Raw genomic sequence first — 21,271 nt, 5'->3', positions numbered from 1 at the left:
AGTGGCCACAGAATTTTACCTTTACGAAGCTGATGTGCTGCTACACTTAATTGAGGTCACTGCTGGAGTTAGTATATGGTAACGCTAATATGGCAGGCGGCCTCCCCTGTGCCTTTCTCAAGGTTTTGAGTAAGCAGCAATTGGAACTAGTCACAGCTGCACAGCTCAAGTCCCAGAAAGCTCCCGTGCCCCTTCCTATCCAGCTGTCAAATGGGTAATTGAAATGAAGTCGGGCGCTGCTTGGTGGTGACGTGTCACCCGCGGCGGCCCTCTGAGGGGGAGCGGCCGGCCAAGGCCGCCTGCGGCCTCCGCAAAGGGGAACGGCCGCTTCCGCCTGAGGCCGAGCCCGGGGCAGGCGCGGGCCGCACGGAAGCCCCAGAGCTTGGCCCCCGCGCCGCTGCCGCTGCCCGGCTGCGGCGCATGCGCATTAGGCGCCGCTGTTGCTGCTGGGCCCGGAAGCCGCCGCCGCCGCCGCCGGACGGGACGGGACCGGATAGGACGATGCGCGCGGCCGCCGTGGGGCATCTGTCCCGCGCCGCCTGACCGGGCCCGCCCGCGCAGCGCCGATGGAGGGCAACCGCGACGAGGCGGAGAAGTGCATCGGCATCGCCCGCGCGGCGCTGGAGGCCGGGCACCGGGAGCGCGCCCTGCGCTTCCTGCACAAGGCCCAGAAGCTCTACCCCAGCCGCGCCGCCCGAGGTGACCGCCCCGGGGACTCCGCGGCGGCTGCTCGCGGCCCCTCGGCCGGGCCGCCGAGCAAACAGTCCCGGCGCTGCGGTGCCCGGGAGCCGGGGCAGGTCCTGCCGGGCCCCGGGCTCCTCCCGCGCCTTTGCGGCTCTCGGGCCCGCGAGGCGAGAAGGCAGCTCTGGGGAGGTCACGGCGCGGCTCCGGCCTCGCGGGGCGGGTCCGTTAGGCTGTGTGCGGCGTCGCCGGGCGTACTGTGTTTGTACCATCGCTTCAACCCTCCTCCCTGTACGGTCAGCAAGAGTCAAAGCGTTCAAAAGAGGTGCACCGATAAAGGTTTCTTTGGGCCCATAACGGTGGCTAATTATCAGCCGTTCTTATCCCCCAATATGCAGCGTGGAGAGCAACATCTGGCCGGTAAGTCTGTGTGGGGAGGTGGGGACGCAGATTGAGGCCCTCCATGGTGAGGGAGGGAGTGGGGGCAGGAGCAGGAGCTGCCCAGCCAGGGAGGGGCACAGGATAATTGTGCGCAGGGAGGGAGGTATGTGCTCACGGCTGCGCACACTCCTGGGGTGGTATGAGGGACATGTGCCCCCTGGATTTGTGCACCGGGTGAGGGGCAGGCTGCTGCAAGCTTGGCCAGCGGATGCACTAGCCTCTTCCTGAGGGAGGGCGGGGGGCTGGGCTGGGGCTGCACTCCAGGCAGGTGGTAGAGGTGCTGGGAGGTGGGGCTATGGGGAATTTTAGGGTGGTTGTAGCTCACCCCATAGCACCCCCTCCCAGCACCACTGCTGCCTGCTCCACCCCCAGCGCAGTCCCAGCCCAGCCCCCCTGCTAGGAAGAAGCTGGCGCAGCCCCTGGCCCCAAGCTCACAGCAGGCAGCCCACCTTTGCCCCACACAAATCTGGGGGGCATATGCCTCCCCGGGGTGTCTGTAGCGGTGAGGACCCCCACCACAGACTGCCCGCAGTTGTCTTGCACCCTGCCTCTGCTCCAGATGGGCAGCACCTGCCCCTGCTCTACTCCCTCCATCACCATGGGGGGCCTCAATCTGCCCCCACACACCCCTTCCCTCTCAGACTTACAGGCTGGATGCTGCTCTCCAAGCTGTCAGGCTGCTTTTCTAGCTGCATATATGCTGCAGCTGCGCACATGCACACAGCATTTCTTGGTGACATTATCAGTGACACTGGCAAAAAAAGCCAATTGCTGTTAATGTCAATTTTTCTTCTATCGGTGCTGATCTGTTATGGACCAATATATCAGTGCACTTCTAGTTCAAAATGTATGATAATTTTTGAGGCACCTAGTAGATGCAGCAAATGCAAAACCCAAGTCACTCTCAGAGTTAACCAACTTCTAGCTTTGCTGTTAGCACTTTCTTTTAACTGCTTGCCTCAAAGAAATGTTTCATCTTTGATGGCCCAGTTCTCACCCTCTCCCTGGCAATGTAAAGTAAATAAGAAGACTTATTTGCGTATTTTTCAGTGTACAATAGTTTTGAGCAAATATGATAATTTTGAACTTCCAATGCGATAATTTCATATTTAAGACCTGGCAACACTGCGTGCCTGTGTAGTTGATTTACCCACCCCGACCCTGGAGCATGCTGTACTGTTTTGTGTCAGCCACCTCCTAAATGCAAGCAGTGTGGTGTGGCCATGTCCCTGTGGTACCCTGTTCAGAGTAATTAACACAGCTGAGTGATGAGGCTGCAAAGACCACCTGCAGCACCATACAAAGTAGCTGTGCTTGCTTCTGGTTTAGGAGACAGCCTTTAGGGGAGCAGCACAGCAGGAAGGCACTGCTGCCAGGCACAGTAAAGCTACTGTGTAGACATGGCCTTACTCATGCTGTGCCATGAAGTCTGTTCTAAACATTATTGTGTGCACTTGTTGAGTTGCTGAGTTGTTTCACTTAAACTTCTTTTATCTTATTTGGGGAATAGGGAACCCTTATTTTTAATGCATGTTATTGAAGCTATTTTCCCCACAGCATTAAAAATTGCAGCACAGAGTATTTCAAGTTAAAACTGCACTCTAGGGCAGTGCTCCAAAAATAACAAGCATGGAGTGCATGCTAGCTTTACCATGCTTTTGCTTCTCCATAACCTGTCCGTTATATTTTGTGACTAAGCTGCATATCGAGGCTTTCTGAAGTCAGCATGTTGTGTTGTGAGGGGGAGGAGGAGCTGGGGTTGGTCCCCCCCATTACTCTAGATGGCTTCTTCTGAAAGACGTGATAGACATATTGAGGACCACTGGAAAGAGGGGAAAAAAATTGCTTCTTTAGTTTGGACTACAGGTCTAAACAGGGTTGATAGGTCACATATTTTACGTTCCTGTCAAATAGCATGCACATCTGAAATGCAAACAGCCTGTGGCCTGTGATACTACACAAAGCTTTCCATGGTTTAATTGGATTACCTCCATGAAAATACATGTAATCTATGGAAAGGTGTACAAGCCTGGAAGCCAGGTGACCGTTTCAGTCTGGATTCTTCCTACTGATGAATGTTAGTAATTATGTAAGAGACAAGGATTTATTATGGCGATATCTTTTACTGAATCAACTGTATAGCTGAGATACAGTTAGATAAGCTTTTAAATGCAAGACCTTCTTCATCCAGTTATGTTTTATGACTTATGCCTCTTTCATACTGGACAGGCAAAATCATTTCCCTGTTACACAGAAGAGATAGTTGTGCAGTTACAAAAGACCACTTTTGGGAATTCAGGTTAGGATTAATATGACAGATATCTATTTCGTTCTCTTAGCCATTCTGCCTCTCAGAATTAAGATGACAAAACCTGTGCTTGAATGGAATGTCCCTTTAAAAAGGAAAGCAGAATTACTGCTGCATAATCATCTTGGTAAAGTGTGTATTTCACTGTAGGGAATGAATTGTTAATGAACATGTGGCTTTAGGATCATTTTTCTGTTCACCATGGAAATTGCCAAGTGTGTCATGCCATGAATGAGGCTGTGGGCTGTAGGAAAAGAGAATGTCTTATGGCTGTGACCCTTAATTTGTAATTTGGGGGAGTTGTGTTCTTGCATTTAGGGTGAAGCTGCTGATGCAAGCTGTTTAAATCAGAATTTTGGCAAGTAGATATTAATTATGTGTTTCTTTCTTCATATATCTCACCTAAGATGGTGAGACCCCAGAGTGTTTTTAAGTAGGTATTTAAATTTGGGACCATTGTAAATTTAAGATCTTAATCTGAGTTCCTTGCCTGTAAAATACTTCCTTAGCTCAGCAAAGTCAGGGTTTTTATTTTGAGGCCCTCAGCTGTTCTCTGGTAAGTGCAATTGAAAAACTGGTGAGGCAACCAAAAAAAATTCTGTATGCAGAGCAGGGCTTGGTTTGTGTGCAATAAGTAAGGGATGGAGTCACACATTGAATGATAAGAATAAAATGAAATAGAGAGCAGCTGTCTTATCTGAATATCATCTTCTGCAGTGAATGAGGTAGGGGTCCTGTGGGGAAAATTGGAAAAGATCATATAATTAAAGATTGTTTCATAAGACATTCTCACACACAAGAAGGTAAAATGAAAGTTTCTTGATCAACCTTATTCCTCGTTCGCTCTAATCTGGGAGCTTAATTTCTGCCCCCCAACCCCAACCCTCATCAGTTTTTGTATGGAACACATTGTTTATATTTGGTACTTGCATATACTAGCCCATTGCAATCTTTAGACACTGGTGAGAGCCTTTCTTGAGGGTTCTTAATGGCTTGTTGTCCATCTGCACTACATTTTCTTGGAAAACAGAACCCCAGGTGCACCAGAGCTACTTCCTGAGTGGTAACAAAGATGGAATTGCTTGCAGATGGGTTTCAGAAGGTTGCAACCACCATTTCTGAAATGGTACTGAATTTGCTGTTGGCTATGTGAGCAACTAAACCATTCAGCTCTGATTCAGCTGTGCCATGTGCTGGCTCCCACTGTCAGCAAAGTTTAGTTTTGCTAGTGTAAACAAGGTTTCTGGGTGAAAATGCTGACTGCTCTGATGCTGTTTCACAAGTTTTGCTCAAGTAAAATATAAGATCATTGTTTATCCCGTGATTTCAGCTAATAACATCATGAAAATGGTATTCCATATTTCCATTGTTTATTTTTTTTGAAAATTATTTTACAATTGGACTGTTAAATCTAAATATAAAATTGTGATTGTTCTTAAGAACCAGTTGATTAAATCATGACCCAGTGGGAAGTTATAATTTCAAGTCTTTGCTAGGCATCTGTGTGGTATTAATAGTGGTGCCACATAAGGGGTGTACGCACAACCCCTGACAGCCAGTGCTCCCTGCTTAGGCAATGGGCGGGCAGAAGCTCTGGTGCCCCCCTCCCCCCACCCCATGAGCGCCAGCTGGGGAATTGGGGTGCTTTAGTCGGTGTGATTGGCTGCGGGGTCCCCCCTCCCTGGTCGGTGAGATCAGCCACCCCTGATCACTGACTGGCCACCGGAGGGGAGGAGGGGGGGGTCACATGACTCCCCTGACTCGGGAGGCACCAGTTGCCCATAGGTATTAACTTAATTGTCAGATAGTACAAATCTACATTTGACACACAAGAACCAGATTGTTCTAGCAAATACACTTACAGCTCTATTTGAAGTCAAAGAATTCATCTCTAAGCAGAGCAGGACTCTAAGGTTGGTAGCTGGCATGCACAGTGGGGATACTGATCTTCCCCCATAGTCTGTTTAGATAATTTTCAACTATATCTGGCACTATATCTTCATAGATTTTCAGAGTTCTTTGCAGAACTACAGTGTTCATTAGGGCTGTTGTATAGGTGCCAAATTGATGACATCAAAATTATTTTCTTAACCAAAAGATTATTTGAAAGTGAATGCTGTCTTCATTGCATATTTAAAGCAAATACAGTGCAGTAGTATTTCATTCAGAAGCAAGGAACAGAAAAAATAATGGAAAAAATCTTGGTATCATTTTGAAGAAAAGAAAATTAATTTTACCGGCTGATGCAAAAACTAAATTCTTGTATGTCTCTTTAAATCCTTTTATGTCTTCTTGAATATCTGTACAGCAATGTCACAAATCATTTTTTAAAATTCCATTAGTATACCCATTCTCATAGTTGCAGTTTCACGCTAGTAGTTCCTGGTGAAGCTGAAGTCTTGTTTTGAACATACAAACCATCTTTTATTTAAAGGAAATAACTTCCCCAAATACTTTGCGATTCTTTACCCCGCCTTTTTTAGTTTCAAATAGTAGGTTTTTGCCTTATTGTGTGTGCTAATGGCTTAAGTGATCTTTTGCAGGTCTAATATAGGCCTGATTTAATTATGAAATTTCAAATTTGCTTTCTGTTTGTCCTTGAAAAAGAATAAACATTTGTATTGTTAACCTTGTCACCCTTAACCTACTAACATGCCTCAGTTGTTACCTGGAGGGAAATTCTCAGTAGACAATAATTGAATGTTTCAAATATTCATTAAGTCCTTAGCCTCTTTGGCTTTCTGCATAGTGAACATTTTCATGCTGTACCATCCTACCACCATAGTAGCAGTGATACACCTCCACTGGTGGTAGTAGTCATGGGAGTGCTGATGCAGACAGGCTGGTGTTTTAATCAACTTGTCATGTAGACCTGCTCTTAGGTGTAGGTTACAAAAAGTGCAAATTGCCAATCTACACCAATATTACAACCATTGCTGCCCCTGGTGCTAGTGCAATGATGGGAAGTGTTTAGATGCATGCTAGTGTAGAGACAACCTGGAAATTATCAGTTTGCTTCTCTTTGTAAGTACCTGTGCAGTAGGAACCTGATCATGTCCATTATTAAATACTATATAGGCCATGAAATAGAAACTGAATAGCCACAATTTTTTGTTCTTACTAGGTTGGGACAAATAAAACTAGTGACGCTACAGCTTAAAGGTGCTGTCATCCCTTATAATTCCTGTTTTTACATTTACAGAACAAATGAAGGGTAAACCTGCAGTCATTGAATGATCTCTATTTGATTCATTGTGAGAAGAAACTCTTATTTGTATTGCCAATTTTCATCCATAAACAGTATAGCTGTTTTATTTTTTGGGATTTTTATTTAACATTGAATATGAAACCTGATCATTTACAAGGAAAATCATAAAATCTTTGAAAATCTTGACATTCAGACTTTGTTAGCTACTTGCTTATTTATGAACTTAGCTGTGCATCAGAAAAGGGAAGGATACTTAAGGGCTAAACTATGTCATACCCTTCCTACCCCTGGCTCCCTAGGTTCAAACTTAAACACTTTGATTTTAACTTCACAGTAGAGTGGGAAGTGTCTAAGCATTTACACCTTTCCAACCTGGCGGTGGCAACAGCATAACAACTTGTGTCTATCTGCTATCATCATAGTGTCTAATCACTAATGCATTTTATTTGCTCTGCTTTTGTCAAATTGGGAACTATTAGTTCCATTTTTTTATAAATACAGAAATGGAAACAAAGGGTTAATTCTGATTTGCCTTGGGTCAAGTTGGAAGTTGGGTCAAAGCAAAAATTGAAGCCATATCCCTTGAGTTCTAGATCATCATCTATAAGAGGACAGCATGAGTCTTTTATCTCTCAAATGGATATACTAATGGAATATTAAAAGTTGCCTCTCGAAGGTGTTAAAAGGCCGCCTGCCTCTCCTGTCTGGGAACCTAGATTTACAAAGATCTCATTAATGCCTACTGTTTAAATAAAGGTTAGAAGTACCTCCTTAATAGCAGGAATTTTCATAACCATGTCATTCCCTTGGCCACCAGCCCACCTGCATTTTATTAAGATTGAGCTGAAGTGAGCCAGCTGAACTTAAATGAAAGCAAGGAGACAGCAGACTCATTTCAGGGAAAGAAAGTGTTGAATATCAACAGAGTCCTGTCTCAGTCTTTCCAACAGTGTCACATATAGCATAAAATAACATATATTTAATTTAGATGAATGCCTGGATTTGGGGGGCTGCTTCAGTTATAGGCCATAGGCCTATTCCCTTTTTATTTCACTTGGTCTTTGTGTCATCATGACCTGCAAAGATAATGGGCAGAGGAAGTGCACCTCAGGGCCAAGGGCTTTTTTTTCTAAAGGTACTTTAGGTAAATTCTGTGCCTTTTTTTCCCCCAATTGCTATAATAAACTATTAGCCAAAGAGTGTTCTTTCTTATGCTGTCGGCCTACTCCCACAGGAATTTGGGGGGGGGGAAGTCTTAACTCAGTTTGTCATGATTATAGCTTCCTATTTTGTATTAATGAACTACACAATCCCTAGTTTAGGTGCAGTATTCAGAATCTAATATTAGCATGGTTCTTTTTTAACGCTTCTAAAGATGCAGTGAATTGTTGGAAACTATGCTTAAATTGCACCTTGCCAAGGCTATTCTTGATTCCAGTGTTTATTTCTACAAATGTCCTTACATTTTTCAGTAGGAGTTTGACTGTTAAGTAGATAAGCAAACCCCGAAGTTAAATGGAGACCATCAGGATTTTTGTTTCTTCCGCTGGAAGTATAACAGTATTTATAAATGCTGTAAGGTATAAGCCAAGTATCTTAGCTACTGTAAAGGAGATAGGCCATGAACATCTCTCCTTTGCCCTGTGGCTGACTTATGGTCTCCTGTCTTGCTGGTACAAAAGAGCTCAAAAGTTCAAAATAGAATAGTCATCCAGTGGCATAGAGTGGACTGCCTAGTGTTCATAGAAAGGGACACGATTGTTTAAATTTCACTGCTGCCCTGAGTGTTCCAAAGTACAGCAAAGAAATTGATAGGAATGTTGTTTGTTTCCATCTACTGTAGTATATCAGAGCTATAATCAGCAGCAATAACATCTGCAGATGAGAGTGCAATGCCTTGCCTATACTTTGCATTCAGCAAATTAGCTTAGCCATAAATATTTGGGGTGGGGGGGTTTAAGAAGTTGCTGGCTTAAGACTCAGAGTCAGGCAAAGCCTCCTACTCCTCACTAGGAAGTAAGTGATCATTTACAAAGATGGACTATATAAGCCCAAGTGTTCCCTGACTTTGTAAATGAACTGTTGCCATCAATGCCAGTTAACCTCTATTTCAGAAAATAGCTATTGCTTTTCTTCCTGAGAATTATGGGAATCATTTGCATCGCTGTGAGTGCCGGGAATGTGATCTGCTTTTACGTGTCATCACTGCAGTTCATGTTTTTTCTCCATACTGTTATTTCTAAAACTTTAATCTTCCTAGAAGATTGACTAGGACTGTGGCACACCAGGCTTCTTGAAAATACTACTCTTCACACCACTGTTATGATATGAGTCCTGTTATGATGTGAGGCACTCTTGTCCCAAGTCTCAGCACTTTGCTGTAGATAGTATTGCCCACTTTGGGAGTATGAAACAAGGCCAGGAATTGAGTCTGAGACTTTATCAGTTCTGTTGCTCAGATGGTCTTGAATTGGGTCTCAAGACTAGATAATTTAGTACATGGTAGTTCTCAGTCTACTCTGGACCATTGAGGCTCTGCAGAAAGCTGGCTTCTGGGGCTTATTCTGGCATTTAGGCTTTTTACTGCATGAAAGTAGCTGATTCCTTGTATAAGCAGCTGGAGGCTGAGAAGAGCTGTCCTAGTGTCTTTTAGTAAGAGAGAGACGGAATAAAGAATGATTATTAGACAAGCTACCAGTCTTTAAATATTCCCCTATTGTTGTTCTCCGTGGTGGGGAAGGGTAGGAAGGAACTGCTGTCAGTGCCTCCGGAGCATTCATTTGTGAGTTGGAAGGAAGGTGGTACCTGGTGATGGTTAACTAAAGGGGATTCTTCTTCCCTCTCCACCTGCCCCCAACATGGCTTTTATCATGAAAAAGTGCAAGAACTCTGTATCTTCCATCAACCATGTCTAGTTACTACTATGATCAATTTTTGTCTTTTACAGTTTTGTTGGATGCCATCATGAAAAATGGAAGTACTGCTGGGGGTGGTCCCTATTGCCAAAAACCAGCCGGTGGCAACGATCAAAGTAAGCCCGCTAACACAAAGGACAGCAGTGCATCTGGTGCATGTGAAAGTGGTAAAGGCTACAACAAAGAACAAGTGGAAGGAGTACTCAGGTATGAGTTTACCTAAGTAAATTGCTGGCTTTTATTTTGTACATGTGCTTCCAAATATAGCTTCTAAAGGAGAATTGCCAAGTTCTAGATTAACCATAGAAAAAAAATGCTAGTTTGATTTAATACGGTTTTCCCTTGTATGAGCATTATATCAATCTACATTGGAAATATTCCTGACAGTTTAATAGTCCAGGACAGTTACTGAGTAACTGTCATGGCAAAAGTCCTGAGGGAAATACTGCTTTTTTATTTTGAAGATAGTTATAGTTATCTGTCTACAGTACACTCCTATTAAAATACGATTGTAAGTCCATGGATTGTAATGCAAGAAAAATATCAATATGCTTATAGATAACTTGATACAGGGTCTTGGATAAACTGGTTATTAAGCTGATCTCTTATTGGGGGTAGCTGTATCTGAGGAACCCCTACAACCAGAGTCTTTAGCTTGTACTGCAAGCTCTAGCCCTGGGCCTAATATGGAATCATAGGAGCATAGAGCTTGAAGGGACTTCATGAAGTCATCTAGTTCAGCCCCCTGCTCAGAACAAGATTGTTACTGACTAAACCATCCCAGCCAAGTGTCTGTCTAACTGGCTCTTGAAAATGTCCAGGGATGGAGATTCTACAACTTCTCTAGGTAGCCTGTTCCAGTGCTTAACTGCTCTCATAGTCAGAAAGTTTTTCCTTGTATCCAGAAACAGCCTATATATAATGAAGAGAAGGAAGAGTCGTTTTGATGTGATATCTTTTATTGGCGCAACTGTATGGTGGGGAGGTGTTGAGTTTTCAGGCACAAAAAATGTTAGAAAGCTGGTCTAACATCTCCCAGTTATATTGTTGTACCAATAAATATTGGTCCAGCACCAAAAGAACCTTGCTTCTTGCATATTTCCTGGACAGTCATGGTTACAAAAACACTCCAACCCCACTGTCTATAAAACATGGCAGAGATTAACAGATATGCATAACATAGGTTCTCAGAAAGCTGCTGAATAAATACACTGGATATTGCCAGCGTTCACTGACTGTAGCCTGTTACCCACTAACTTTGACATCAGGCTGCCTGCAAACATTCTGACTTCCACCAGAGTGCTTGCAGCTAATTACTTTATTTAGTTCATAATCTTGATTCAGCTGTAGATCCAAAGTTTACTCTAAGTAACATTTAATATGTTGCTTCCCCCGAAGGGCCATCGGGTGTTGGACACCTAGCTGAATTAGTCCTGAGAGGATAATGTCAGTCTTGGGAGGTTTGCATTTTGAGACGTGCAGAAAAAAAATTATGAGCTGTAAATTTTTGACATGCTGTGATTTTAGAACATCAGTTACTGAAGAATTCCTACTTCCAACAGTGTAAAATGTATATTACTTGGCTCTAGTTTGAAGCTCCATGAGGCACAGTAATTTTCTGAATGATCCACGTAATTAAACCTGTGGATCTTGGAACAGATATTATGACCTGTGGTAATATAGATTGAATAGAGGTTCTTTGGAACACAGGTGGTCCTTTTGTTCAGTGGGGCCCTTGTCCCAGACCAGATAAATTTAACTAGAAATTATCTCATTAGTTTACAGAACATAAAATCTGCAGCTTAGGAGGAAAAAACTTTACTTTCCTTCCTAAAGGGAATATATTTGATGCACTACAACTAAATGAAAAAATTAATTTCAGATAAGCTCTGAATAAATTCAGTGACAATAAATGTGGGAGCAGGCAATTATAGTTCAAGTATAGGAAGATGGTGCTCATGTGGTGAGGATATGACAGATTATATGCATTATTACTCCAGTCAGACAACAAACTATTCCAATTAAATTAAATATCACAGTATAGAAGTGGTATTCTTACTGGGTCCAACTTCTCTTCTCCAAAAACTGCTGCCACACCACAGGTGAATTGTTTCCAGACCTTTGAATGTGTAATAAGAAAATACAATTTGGGTAGAGGCAAGATTAATTTATAGTACCATTTCATGTTGAGGTTTTTGTCTAGAATGTTATTAGTGCATTTTCTTTTACACTTCAAGTGGTTGGATAAATCCATTAGTCTCTGATTTTTCTCACTCCTTTCTATTTTGTCTTAGTGAAGTGGCAGATCCTCAATTTGTAAGCTATTCTCAGTTTTTGGGGGGTTAGTCTTTGCATGAATTTTACTATACAGTTAAAACTTCTCATTTGAAATGTGGGATTGCTTCTTTCCCTTGTTCTCATGTAGCCTTCTCTTCTGTCTCATTTAGTTATCGATAATTGAATAGGTACTAATGTACAGGGGATTTGTTTAATTTGTTTTCATTGGTACTGACTGGCCTGTAGAATTTATGACTTTATCTTGGAGGTTCCTGCAGCTGAACACCACATATTAGAATTTCTGTAGTGATCAGACCATATGCATTTTACTTGTAATAGCAATAGAGTTAAGAAACAGTGTGAAGGTGAGTCTGGGGAAGAACAACCCTACAAATGGTTTTAATGCAATGATTTTCATCAGTGTTACTCTAGTAATGTGAATAGATACAAATACAAACAAACACCTCAGTGCTGCTTTCTTAATTTCTTCCATATACACAAGGGACGTTGATCACCAACAAGCTAACACAGCACTTCAGTAAAACATTGTGTGATCGTATAAACAAGTTGCTCGATGGGGAGAAGTGTAAGATGCAATATCTTTCCACTGATTGCATAAGTATTGAGCAATATTCTATGAACAATAAGAAATATTGAAAAGAAAACTGCTACTTGTTCAGTGCTATGCTAGAAAAGTCAAGCACTTGATCATTTGTGAACTGAAATATATCTGAACATAGTGTTTTAGTACATGCCTCTCTTACCTGCTGCTGGTGATCCTCTTGTTCAGAACTGGTGACAGTAGGCTGAAGGCCAAATGAGGGCTGATCAAACCAGCTTCCCCCTGCTTCACTATAATCCTTACCTCAAAACAGCTCTGTCGTTGTTAATACAAAAATGCCATTACAGTCATTTTACAGTTAGTAATTATCATAAAAAATTAATACAATGGGCAGGAAGTAGAAAGAGGCTTGATATCACAAGCTTGCATACATGCATACCCTGCAACTATAGGGAGGGAGAATCACATGAAAGTTTAGATATGTGCCTCACTAGTCCTATAGGAACAGCCAGGCAGGCCGTTTGGAATCCATGTATTATTAGTGGTGCGTAGATCACGGTTATTCTAAGCCACTTTAATGCAACTTAAAAAGAAAACCTTTTAAAGAGGAATCAGTTGTCATTCAAGTGTTAATCCTTCTTTTCTTTTATGCCATTGGGCATGTATGGTTAGCTGTCTACTCATACCACAAAAGAATCTACCATGCATAGAAATGATATTACATTTTACGTTGGCTTCTTGCAAAGGAATTGAAAATGTGTGATTTAAAAATACATATGGTATTCCATGTCTTAAGTTTTTATTATAATAACTAACCAATTGGCTGTCATGAACAACAGAGTATTTCAGGGAGAGCTTACGTGCCCCCCATCACTCACCCTTTGGGGTTGGCCATGTAAACCAGGGGTGAGCAATTATTTTGAGCAGAGGGCCACTTACTGAGTTTTGGCAAGCTGTTGAAGGCTGCATGGGTAGCTCTGCCCTTTGGCAGGTGCCCCACCCCCTCAGTTGCCATCTTGTAACCAGAAGTCCTGCCCCCTAACCTTTGCCACCAGAAATCCGTACCCTTGCCCCCGGAAGTACTCATTTCAGCAGGGGGTTGTGCCTTCTTGGACCCAGAAAAATACCAAATCATATTCTCAAAAGGAAACGTGTACGTTATTCATTAATTTGATTTCAAAAAATATTTTGTCCTGATTTACATGCGTTTGTGTAGTGTACAGAGGTGATTGTATATAAGTTTAAAATGAAGTTTTACTCTTATATATTGTTGGGGGGCTGTGGGTATGTGGGGTGGGGGAGCATGTAAGTTTTTAGTTCTTCTGTCTGTGCGTCTGTCTATCTGTAACGGTGGGGGCCAACTACTCATACGCCCCGGAGAGGGCAGGTGGCACTTGGCTGTATGGGCCCCACCCTTCAGGCGGGGAACCAGGGGCAGAGTGGGAGGGTGGGTGTGTGTGCAGCCAGGGGCAGAGTGTGTGGGGGGGGGGTGTTCATAATATGAGTCCCACACGCACACCCCACCATACACATGTACCCACACTTGCTTCGCACTGCCATACATGCAGACCCCCACATCCACACCCCTTCACATAGCCCAGGCACCCCTCCACACACAGACCCCCACACACACCCACATGCTCCTTCACCCCACATGCCCACAGCCCCCCACAAACCTATATCTGCCCTCCCCCCACACAATATATAAGAGTAAGACTTAATTTTAAACTATTGTGCAATCATCTCTGTGTACACTACACAAACGCATGTAAATCAGGACAAAAATATTTTTTGAAATCAAATTAATGAATGCTGTAGATGTTTCTTTTTGAGAATATAATGTGGTATTTTTCTGGTTCCAAGATGGCACAACCCGTTGCTGAAAGGAGTACTTCTGAGGGCAAGGGGAAAGACTTCTGCTGGCAAAGGTCAGGGGTTAGGAGGTGGGACTTCCAGTCACAAGATGGTGACCAGGGGGTAGGGCACCTGCCAAAGGGCAGAGCTACCCATGCAGCCTTCAACAGCTTGCCAGAACTCAGTAAATGGCCCTCTGCCCAAAATAATTGCTAACCCCTGGTTTACATGGCCATCCCCAAAGACTGAGTGGTGGGGGGCATGTAAGCTCTTCCTGAAATGCTCCATCATTTATTAGGGCTGTGCAAGGCTTTGAACAGAGCTTCGGATCCAGAGAAGCTTCAGACGCTTCGGGGTCCGAAGCAGCACGTCCAGGTCAAAGCGTCGCCTCGTTTGGCTTCCCAAAGTGGTTTGGAGCTTCCGAAAAGCTTTGGAGCCATCTTGGAGATCCGGCTATAGGGTATAATGGGGAAACAATAAAATATCTATAACAAGACAGAAACAGTCAGTCCCACAGGTACCCATGGCACAAGTTTTGTCCGTCAGCAGCTAGGGGTACAGGGCCCCAGAACCCCCCTGCCCCAATCTCCTCAACAGCTGGCAGGCATTGTGGCCTCAGCAAGGGCCACCACCCTTGCAGCTTTCACCTTGCTGTGTCTTAACACACACAGTGTCACCCATGGCATGAGTTTTGCTTGTCCACAGCTTGAGGTGCAGTTCTCCTCAAACCCCTGCATTGATCTTGAAGCTTGGCAGGTTTTGTGGCCTCAGCAAGAGCTACCACCCCTGCAGTTTTGACCCCCCCCCACCCCGTGGTGTAACACATAGATGTGACAGGAGTTTGGCTTTCAAGAATTTGGGGTACAGTTCCCTTCAAACCCCTGCACTGATCTTCTTGAAACTTGGAAGGTTTCATGCTCTCAGCAGAGGCTACCATCCCTGCAAGATGCATCCAAATCAGACAAAAACCAACCAAGTTATAGATATTTCATTGATTTCCCCCTTAATATCCTATGGCCGGATCTCTGAGGTGGCTCCAAAGCTTCAGAGCCGCTTCGGCTGGATCAAGATGAAAACCCAGTCCGGAGCTCCGGATCGGATCACTGCCATCCGAAGCCGGATCAGATGGCTGCCGACTCGCACAGGCCTATCATTTATGACAGGCAATTGGCTAGTATTAGAATAATCATCCTCATCATCAACATCCTTAGCGCAAACTGCAAATCGGCCATTTGATACCTGAAAAATTCCTGCTGTGATTAAAAATGTGGTAGACATGTGATGGTTTTTTGCCAAGTGTTGGAATACTGCTTGGAAGGGGAAGGCTGAGAGGGTTCTCTCTATTTTGATTTAAAATGCCAAACTGTTATAGTAAGAATGTTCTTATTGACATTGTCTTCCCAAACAGGATTAGAATATACCCTTGTTGCAGTTCACAAGAATCAGTTACCTTTATTTAGGTTTAGAAGTAAGCTAGAACAATTGGCTCAAGGTTTCTATAAATCAAAACCAAGCCACAAATAGTACACGTTATTTGGCCACACTAAAGTCTGTTCCCAATATTTTTAATCTGCTGCTGCAAATTCAGCAAAAGGAAATATACATCATTACATTCTCAATATGGGGTTAAAAAGATGATTAACTGGAAATGGAGAAATGAGGGATCAAGATGGACTAAAATGGAAAACCAAAGCAAAGAAATCAGGACATTTTTTATTAGGCTGTTAGAAATAATGACTTTTTAAACTATTTAGAAAGTAAGGGCACTTTTATATGTGGTGTTGGGGAGGGGGAAAAGTGAGGGCCACTTTAATTAGAGCAGCTCCAAGAGCTGCTCTAATTACAGCGCCACAGCATTTCATGTATTAGCATCTCTGTGCTTCAAAATGGTGTCGGGGCACTTGAATTAAAACTTGTTCAAGCTTTAGTTAAAGCATCCCCACTACATCTTGAAGTGTGAGGATGCTGATGCATGAGATATGGAGGCTGGCTGGAGCGCAGTAATTACCACACTCCAGAAGAGTCAATTAATTGAATCTGTTCCAACATGCTGTAATTACAGTGCATCAGAGCAGTCTCTGCACTTGTGTATAGGCACCCTAAGGCTGCAATGGATAGGCTTCAAGATGAAAGCAGAATAGAAAAACTTACTGGGCCTTATGAAAATGTTTCTGCTCTCAATACTTCAGCTTAATTACTGCTCAGGGGGAAAACTCATCAAGTTCTGGGGGGAATGTATTAGCAGTAACATGGTCGTCTACATTTCACAGGCATATGAAAGGCAGCATGGTAACTGATGAGCTAAATACAGAAAACCTGGTGCAGAGAAACAGCTTTCTGAAACCCTTTTTCAGTCTGGCAGCAGAGCTCTTGTACTTCCAAAGTTTGCTTTTGAGTTGGTGTTTCTTGCTAAGTTAAAGGTACTAGACAATGTGAAGGGCAGATGATCTAGTTCCTTTATGGTGACACGGTGGAATAGGGCTAGCTTCAGTTTTTGGCTGTGGCAATATCTGAATCCTGCTTGCTACAGTTGGAGAGGAAACATGCTGAACAGTATGTCTTCTGGAAAGAGATCATCATGCCAGCCATCTTGTCTGCTTTTGGGGCTAGGTTGGGCCCTAGTGGTAATTCCCTTTCTTTGGGTTTTTCTGGTTTCTTTGTTTTTTTTCCCCTCTACTTCTGTCTCCTGTGCACCTCACAAGGGTTTGTTAGAATTTATAAACTGTCTATCAACAGCTTAACTTGGAAAGGTATTTTGGAGGGTGATGTATGCCGGATGTATGCTCAAATGTTTTGAATAACGTATTTTTAACACCAACAAAACACAAACAATGCATTTATCAAAATAAATTCAGCAGGTGTGTTCATCCTGAGTGATCCGGATACTGCAGATTTTAAAGAAAAACACTGAATTCAGAATTAAGGTCATTATTTCTTATTTGAGCTAAAAATGGTTATCTGAAGTATTCTTTAGCTCTGTTATTTTAAATGTTGAATTATTGACTAGCTGGCATATTTCCCAAATTTAATAAAACTCTTGAGACTGTAAACTGTACAGATGGACAAAGCTTGCCAAAAGCTGAGCTTAAAAATAGGAAACAAATTCTTGTGCTCACAGATATATAGTTTCTATTTTTTGGTGTCACAGTAATTATTTTTAATTAGCTTTACAAATCTCCTAACTAGAGTATAGCAAGTGTCATCACTATAGTGGGCTATATTTTTATCATGGGGAGTTCATACTGTGTATTTAGTTTTACCTAAATATATCCTGAAATAGCTCCCTTAAGTGGTCTCTGCATCTTGTACACAGAAAATGGGATCCCTCCACTAAACCTTCACCTCTTCCATCTGTGAACGCAGCGGTCCCACACGAGACATCATGGTCTGTCTTGATGTTGGCGTTCTTTTGGCTGTAGGAGTGCTGTTCCAATATAAAATTTCTTATTTTCAGGAGACAGCCAGAGTCCAGTTTACCCTTTTGCTCTTTCCATTTTGGAGGTTAGGATTGGTGTACACACAGCCTAGATACCACTACAGCTGTACCACTAAGAAAGTAGCATGTCTCAAATCGTGTAGATGCACGTATTGGTAGAGCTTTTCCCCATAAATCTGTGTGTAAATTAGTGATCGTTAGCAAATAAAAACCTAGGATTCCAGACTAGCCTAGGGATTGACACGATTCCTCATTCAATGAGCGACAAACAGGCTTTATTTACTACAAGTATTCAAAGTCAGATTCAAACCAAAGCAACGCCCAGTAATTAGCTATAGAGTGGTGATTTCTCACCACACAGGCAATAGGAGAGACGGTCTGTTTCTTCCAGCTTTTTGAGATAATTGGGAGGCAGCAGCAGTTCTTGTCGGAGAGCTCTTTCATTCTTAAGGTGCACGCTGGTAGCTGTTTCACTTTGTTCTTATACCCTTAGTCCAGCACTTTCCAAGCATTCTTGGAGAGTTGTGTAAATCAAGGAAGTGTCCCAAGCAGTAACTGACAGGAAAATCCTGTTGATCAAGCTGCTCATTATTGGTTATCAGAAAATTCCGATTTGAATGAATTACCTTCTTTGATGACAAGAGGTTATCCGTTTCTATTAAGTTTGGAACATATCAAGAAACTGATTACCAGCCAGGAAAAATGCAAGGTTTTGGGGAGTGTCCTTGGAAAATCAAGAGAACCACTAGCCAAAACAAGTAAATCAGGAGGAGACATCTATCATATACGGAGAATGACTCTTCCTGTACATAACATGGGTTAATTGCAAGAGAAACTTTTACCCTATTAATTAATCAAGGATAGACTTTTCACATAGTTACATATCAGACAACTCGGAGCCTGCTTGAAATCATCATGAATATTGTAAAATAAACTGGAAGGGATACCTTATTATTTCTTCTCAGGTGGCTTAGCCATGAACTCTCATCCTCTTGCACTATGCAGGTAGCATCAGTATTTTGTATTCTGACTTCTGTGAGTAGGCCCCAGCTTAGCATGAGTTTCAGAGTCGTCAGTGATGCATATAGACATGCTCAAAGTCCATAATGATGATGTCAGTAGGTACTATACTTAGGAACTTTTGCATTTCATTTTTCTGGTAGCTTTTTTCCCCATTTCTTCATAGATTTCATAGACATTAGGGCTGGTAGGGACCTCAGAAGATCTTTGAGTCCAGCCCCGTGTCCCAGGGGCAGGAAGTCAGCAGGGGTCATAGGATCCCTACAAGATAAACCAAATTTCTCTTGAAGGCATTCATAGTATGTGCTTAAACCACCTCCGGCAGCAGTATATTCCAGACCTTGGGGGCTCAGACAGTAAAGAAGTTCTTCCTTATGTCCAGCCTGAAACGGTCCTGGAGGAGTTTGTGACCATTTAACCTGGTCATCACAAAATCCTCCAGAACCGTTTCAGGTTAGACATAAGGAAGAACTTCTTTACTGTTCTTGCTTGCACCCAGGTTTTTTCCAAGTTTTAACCAAGTGTCAGTTTTGCAGTGCTCTCCCAAACCCTAGGTCTTCGTTCTTTTTTACCAGGGCTGTCCAGCTTTAAGCGGCCAGAGGCTGCACCCCTGCAGGCTGTGCTAGCCGGGGGCCACACACTACTCGAGCTGCACCAGAGGGGTGAACGCTCCCCGCTGCAGCATCCTCACTCCCCAGCACTGAAGTGTGTACCCATGTGAGCACCCCTCCACCACAGCAGTGAGCCAAAGTGAATCACTGCAGCATGTTCCCACATGGGTGCCCCAGCACCACTACCATTGCACTGCATACTGCAAAGATCCAGTGTCAACCTGAGCTACGCATGCTGCGCCCCACCACCCCTGGAGTGGGCGCAAAACACAGAGCCAGAGGAGGAGCCTGGAGAAACTGGCTGATGTTTCAGCTGGAGCAGTCAGTAGCAGCAGCCAGGTGGCAGCCCAGGAATCCCAACTTAACCCCTTGCAGGCCACCAGTTGGCCAGCCTTGATTTATACAGTTTCAGCTTAAGTTATTTTTCTGAATTTACTACTGCATAATTCAGTTTGGATTTGATATTAGTGTCCTGGTTTTGATCAACTGTTCCTTCCCTGGTGGAATGAGGATTCTCTCTGCCCCTTGTGACTTTTGTTGTTAAACCTTTCTCCTGGGTACTGTAAATACTTCAAATTATTACACCAGTCCTGACATTACACTTCCTACTGGGTTAAAACAAAGTTATGAGAGTGTATTCACAGTATGTAAGTACTTTGTGTAAAGGGTAGGTTGTACCTTTTGGATTGGTAGAATATAGGATTTATGCTGATTTTGTTATTTCTCGAGTTTTGTATAAACAGTTTATAGAAAGAAATATGCTTTCAGGATCCAGATATATTCTGATCCATTAAAATCTCCCTAGGTGTTGCCTCAGTGCATTATTTCCCTCGGAGGTAAATCTAAAGCTTCTGGAATATCTCCAGGCAGCAAGTTACCAAGAAGTGTGGCTCTAGTCCAGGGGTTTTCAACCTTATTTAGGAAGTATACCCCTTCTGGTGGCGAAGGCTGGACATGGAATAGGGGAAGGGAGCTTGTATGTGGCCACTGCCTCCCACCACCCCATGCACTGCTTTCCCATGGGTGGCCATATGTGCGGATCCTTGGGCTGCTGATAGGCCTTGCACCTGGCCAGTTGTACACTGCCCATCCGTCAGCAGCCCACAGAGCTGCATATGTGACCAACTGTGGGAAAGTGACATGTGGCATTGGCAGTGCGGGGTGGTGGATGGTGGAGGCAGCCACTGCGTGCGAGCTCTCCTCCTTCGCATCCTGCTGGCCAGGCGGTGCCTGGGTGGCCTGCAGAGTGGGGTGGTGGGTGGCGGTACTTCATCCCCTCCCACCCGTGCATACCCCTTAGGCCTAGGACTTTTCCAAGTACCCCTAGAAGTATGAGTACCCCCGGTTGACAATCCCTTCTCTAGTCACTTATGACCAGGAATCTGGGTGTTCTGTTTCCAATGAAAAAACAGAGTAAACGGTGGGTTTTAACTTTTACCAGAGGCAAACACAGATTTCTCGTTTTACAAGAGAAACCCATGGATTTTGCTGGTTTGCAGTGAGCTCCCTGCAGGCTGGCAGAGTTCCAGCATGCAGGGAGCTGGGAGGGAGTAGGAGGAAGGTGGTGAGACAGATGGTAAGACAGGGATCATGCACATGGCCTCAGGCAGCCCGAGAGCAGCTCTGGCAGGTAAATGGAGGGGAGAGGGGGATTGAGGCCCCTATAGGGAGGGAGCTGGGCAGGGCTGGAACTGCTGCCCAGCTGGGTGGGGCTTGGGGCCCAAGTTGTAATGCATGGCTACAGGGCCTCAGCGGGGAGCAGGATGGGGCTGTAGGGGGCTCCTCTGGGGAAGAGTGAGGGCCAGCTCCCTGCTACCACATGCACTTCCAGGGGGCAGGAGGGACCCGTGCCCCCCAGATTTGTGCGTGGAGCAGGTACAGGTTGCAGGTGCAGGCTCCTGCACAACCCCCACGTTGCTTCCCTCACTGTAGTCCTGGACCCAGAAGGCATGTCGACA

General features: G+C 43.9%; 1 protein-coding gene across 1 annotated transcript in view; it reads left to right on the top strand.

Annotated features, from left to right (window-relative positions):
• Window positions 1-407: 407 nt before the first annotated feature.
• The window catches only part of DNAJB14 (DnaJ heat shock protein family (Hsp40) member B14), a 33,469-nt gene continuing 12,605 nt past the window's right edge, over window positions 408-21,271 (top strand). The window contains exons 1-2 of the mRNA XM_090031864.1: window positions 408-699; window positions 9,586-9,760. Of these exons, the coding sequence (XP_089887990.1) occupies window positions 567-699; window positions 9,586-9,760 (308 nt within the window). The 5' untranslated portion in view covers window positions 408-566. The remainder of the gene's footprint in view (window positions 700-9,585; window positions 9,761-21,271) is intronic.

This window comes from Crocodylus siamensis, chromosome 2 (assembly GCF_052110815.1).
Source record: "Crocodylus siamensis isolate JL-2025a chromosome 2, ASM5211081v1, whole genome shotgun sequence".
NCBI lineage: Eukaryota > Metazoa > Chordata > Crocodylia > Crocodylidae > Crocodylus > Crocodylus siamensis.
The sequence above is the reverse complement of the archived record's forward strand: the minus strand, read 5'-3'. Positions and strand labels throughout refer to the sequence as shown.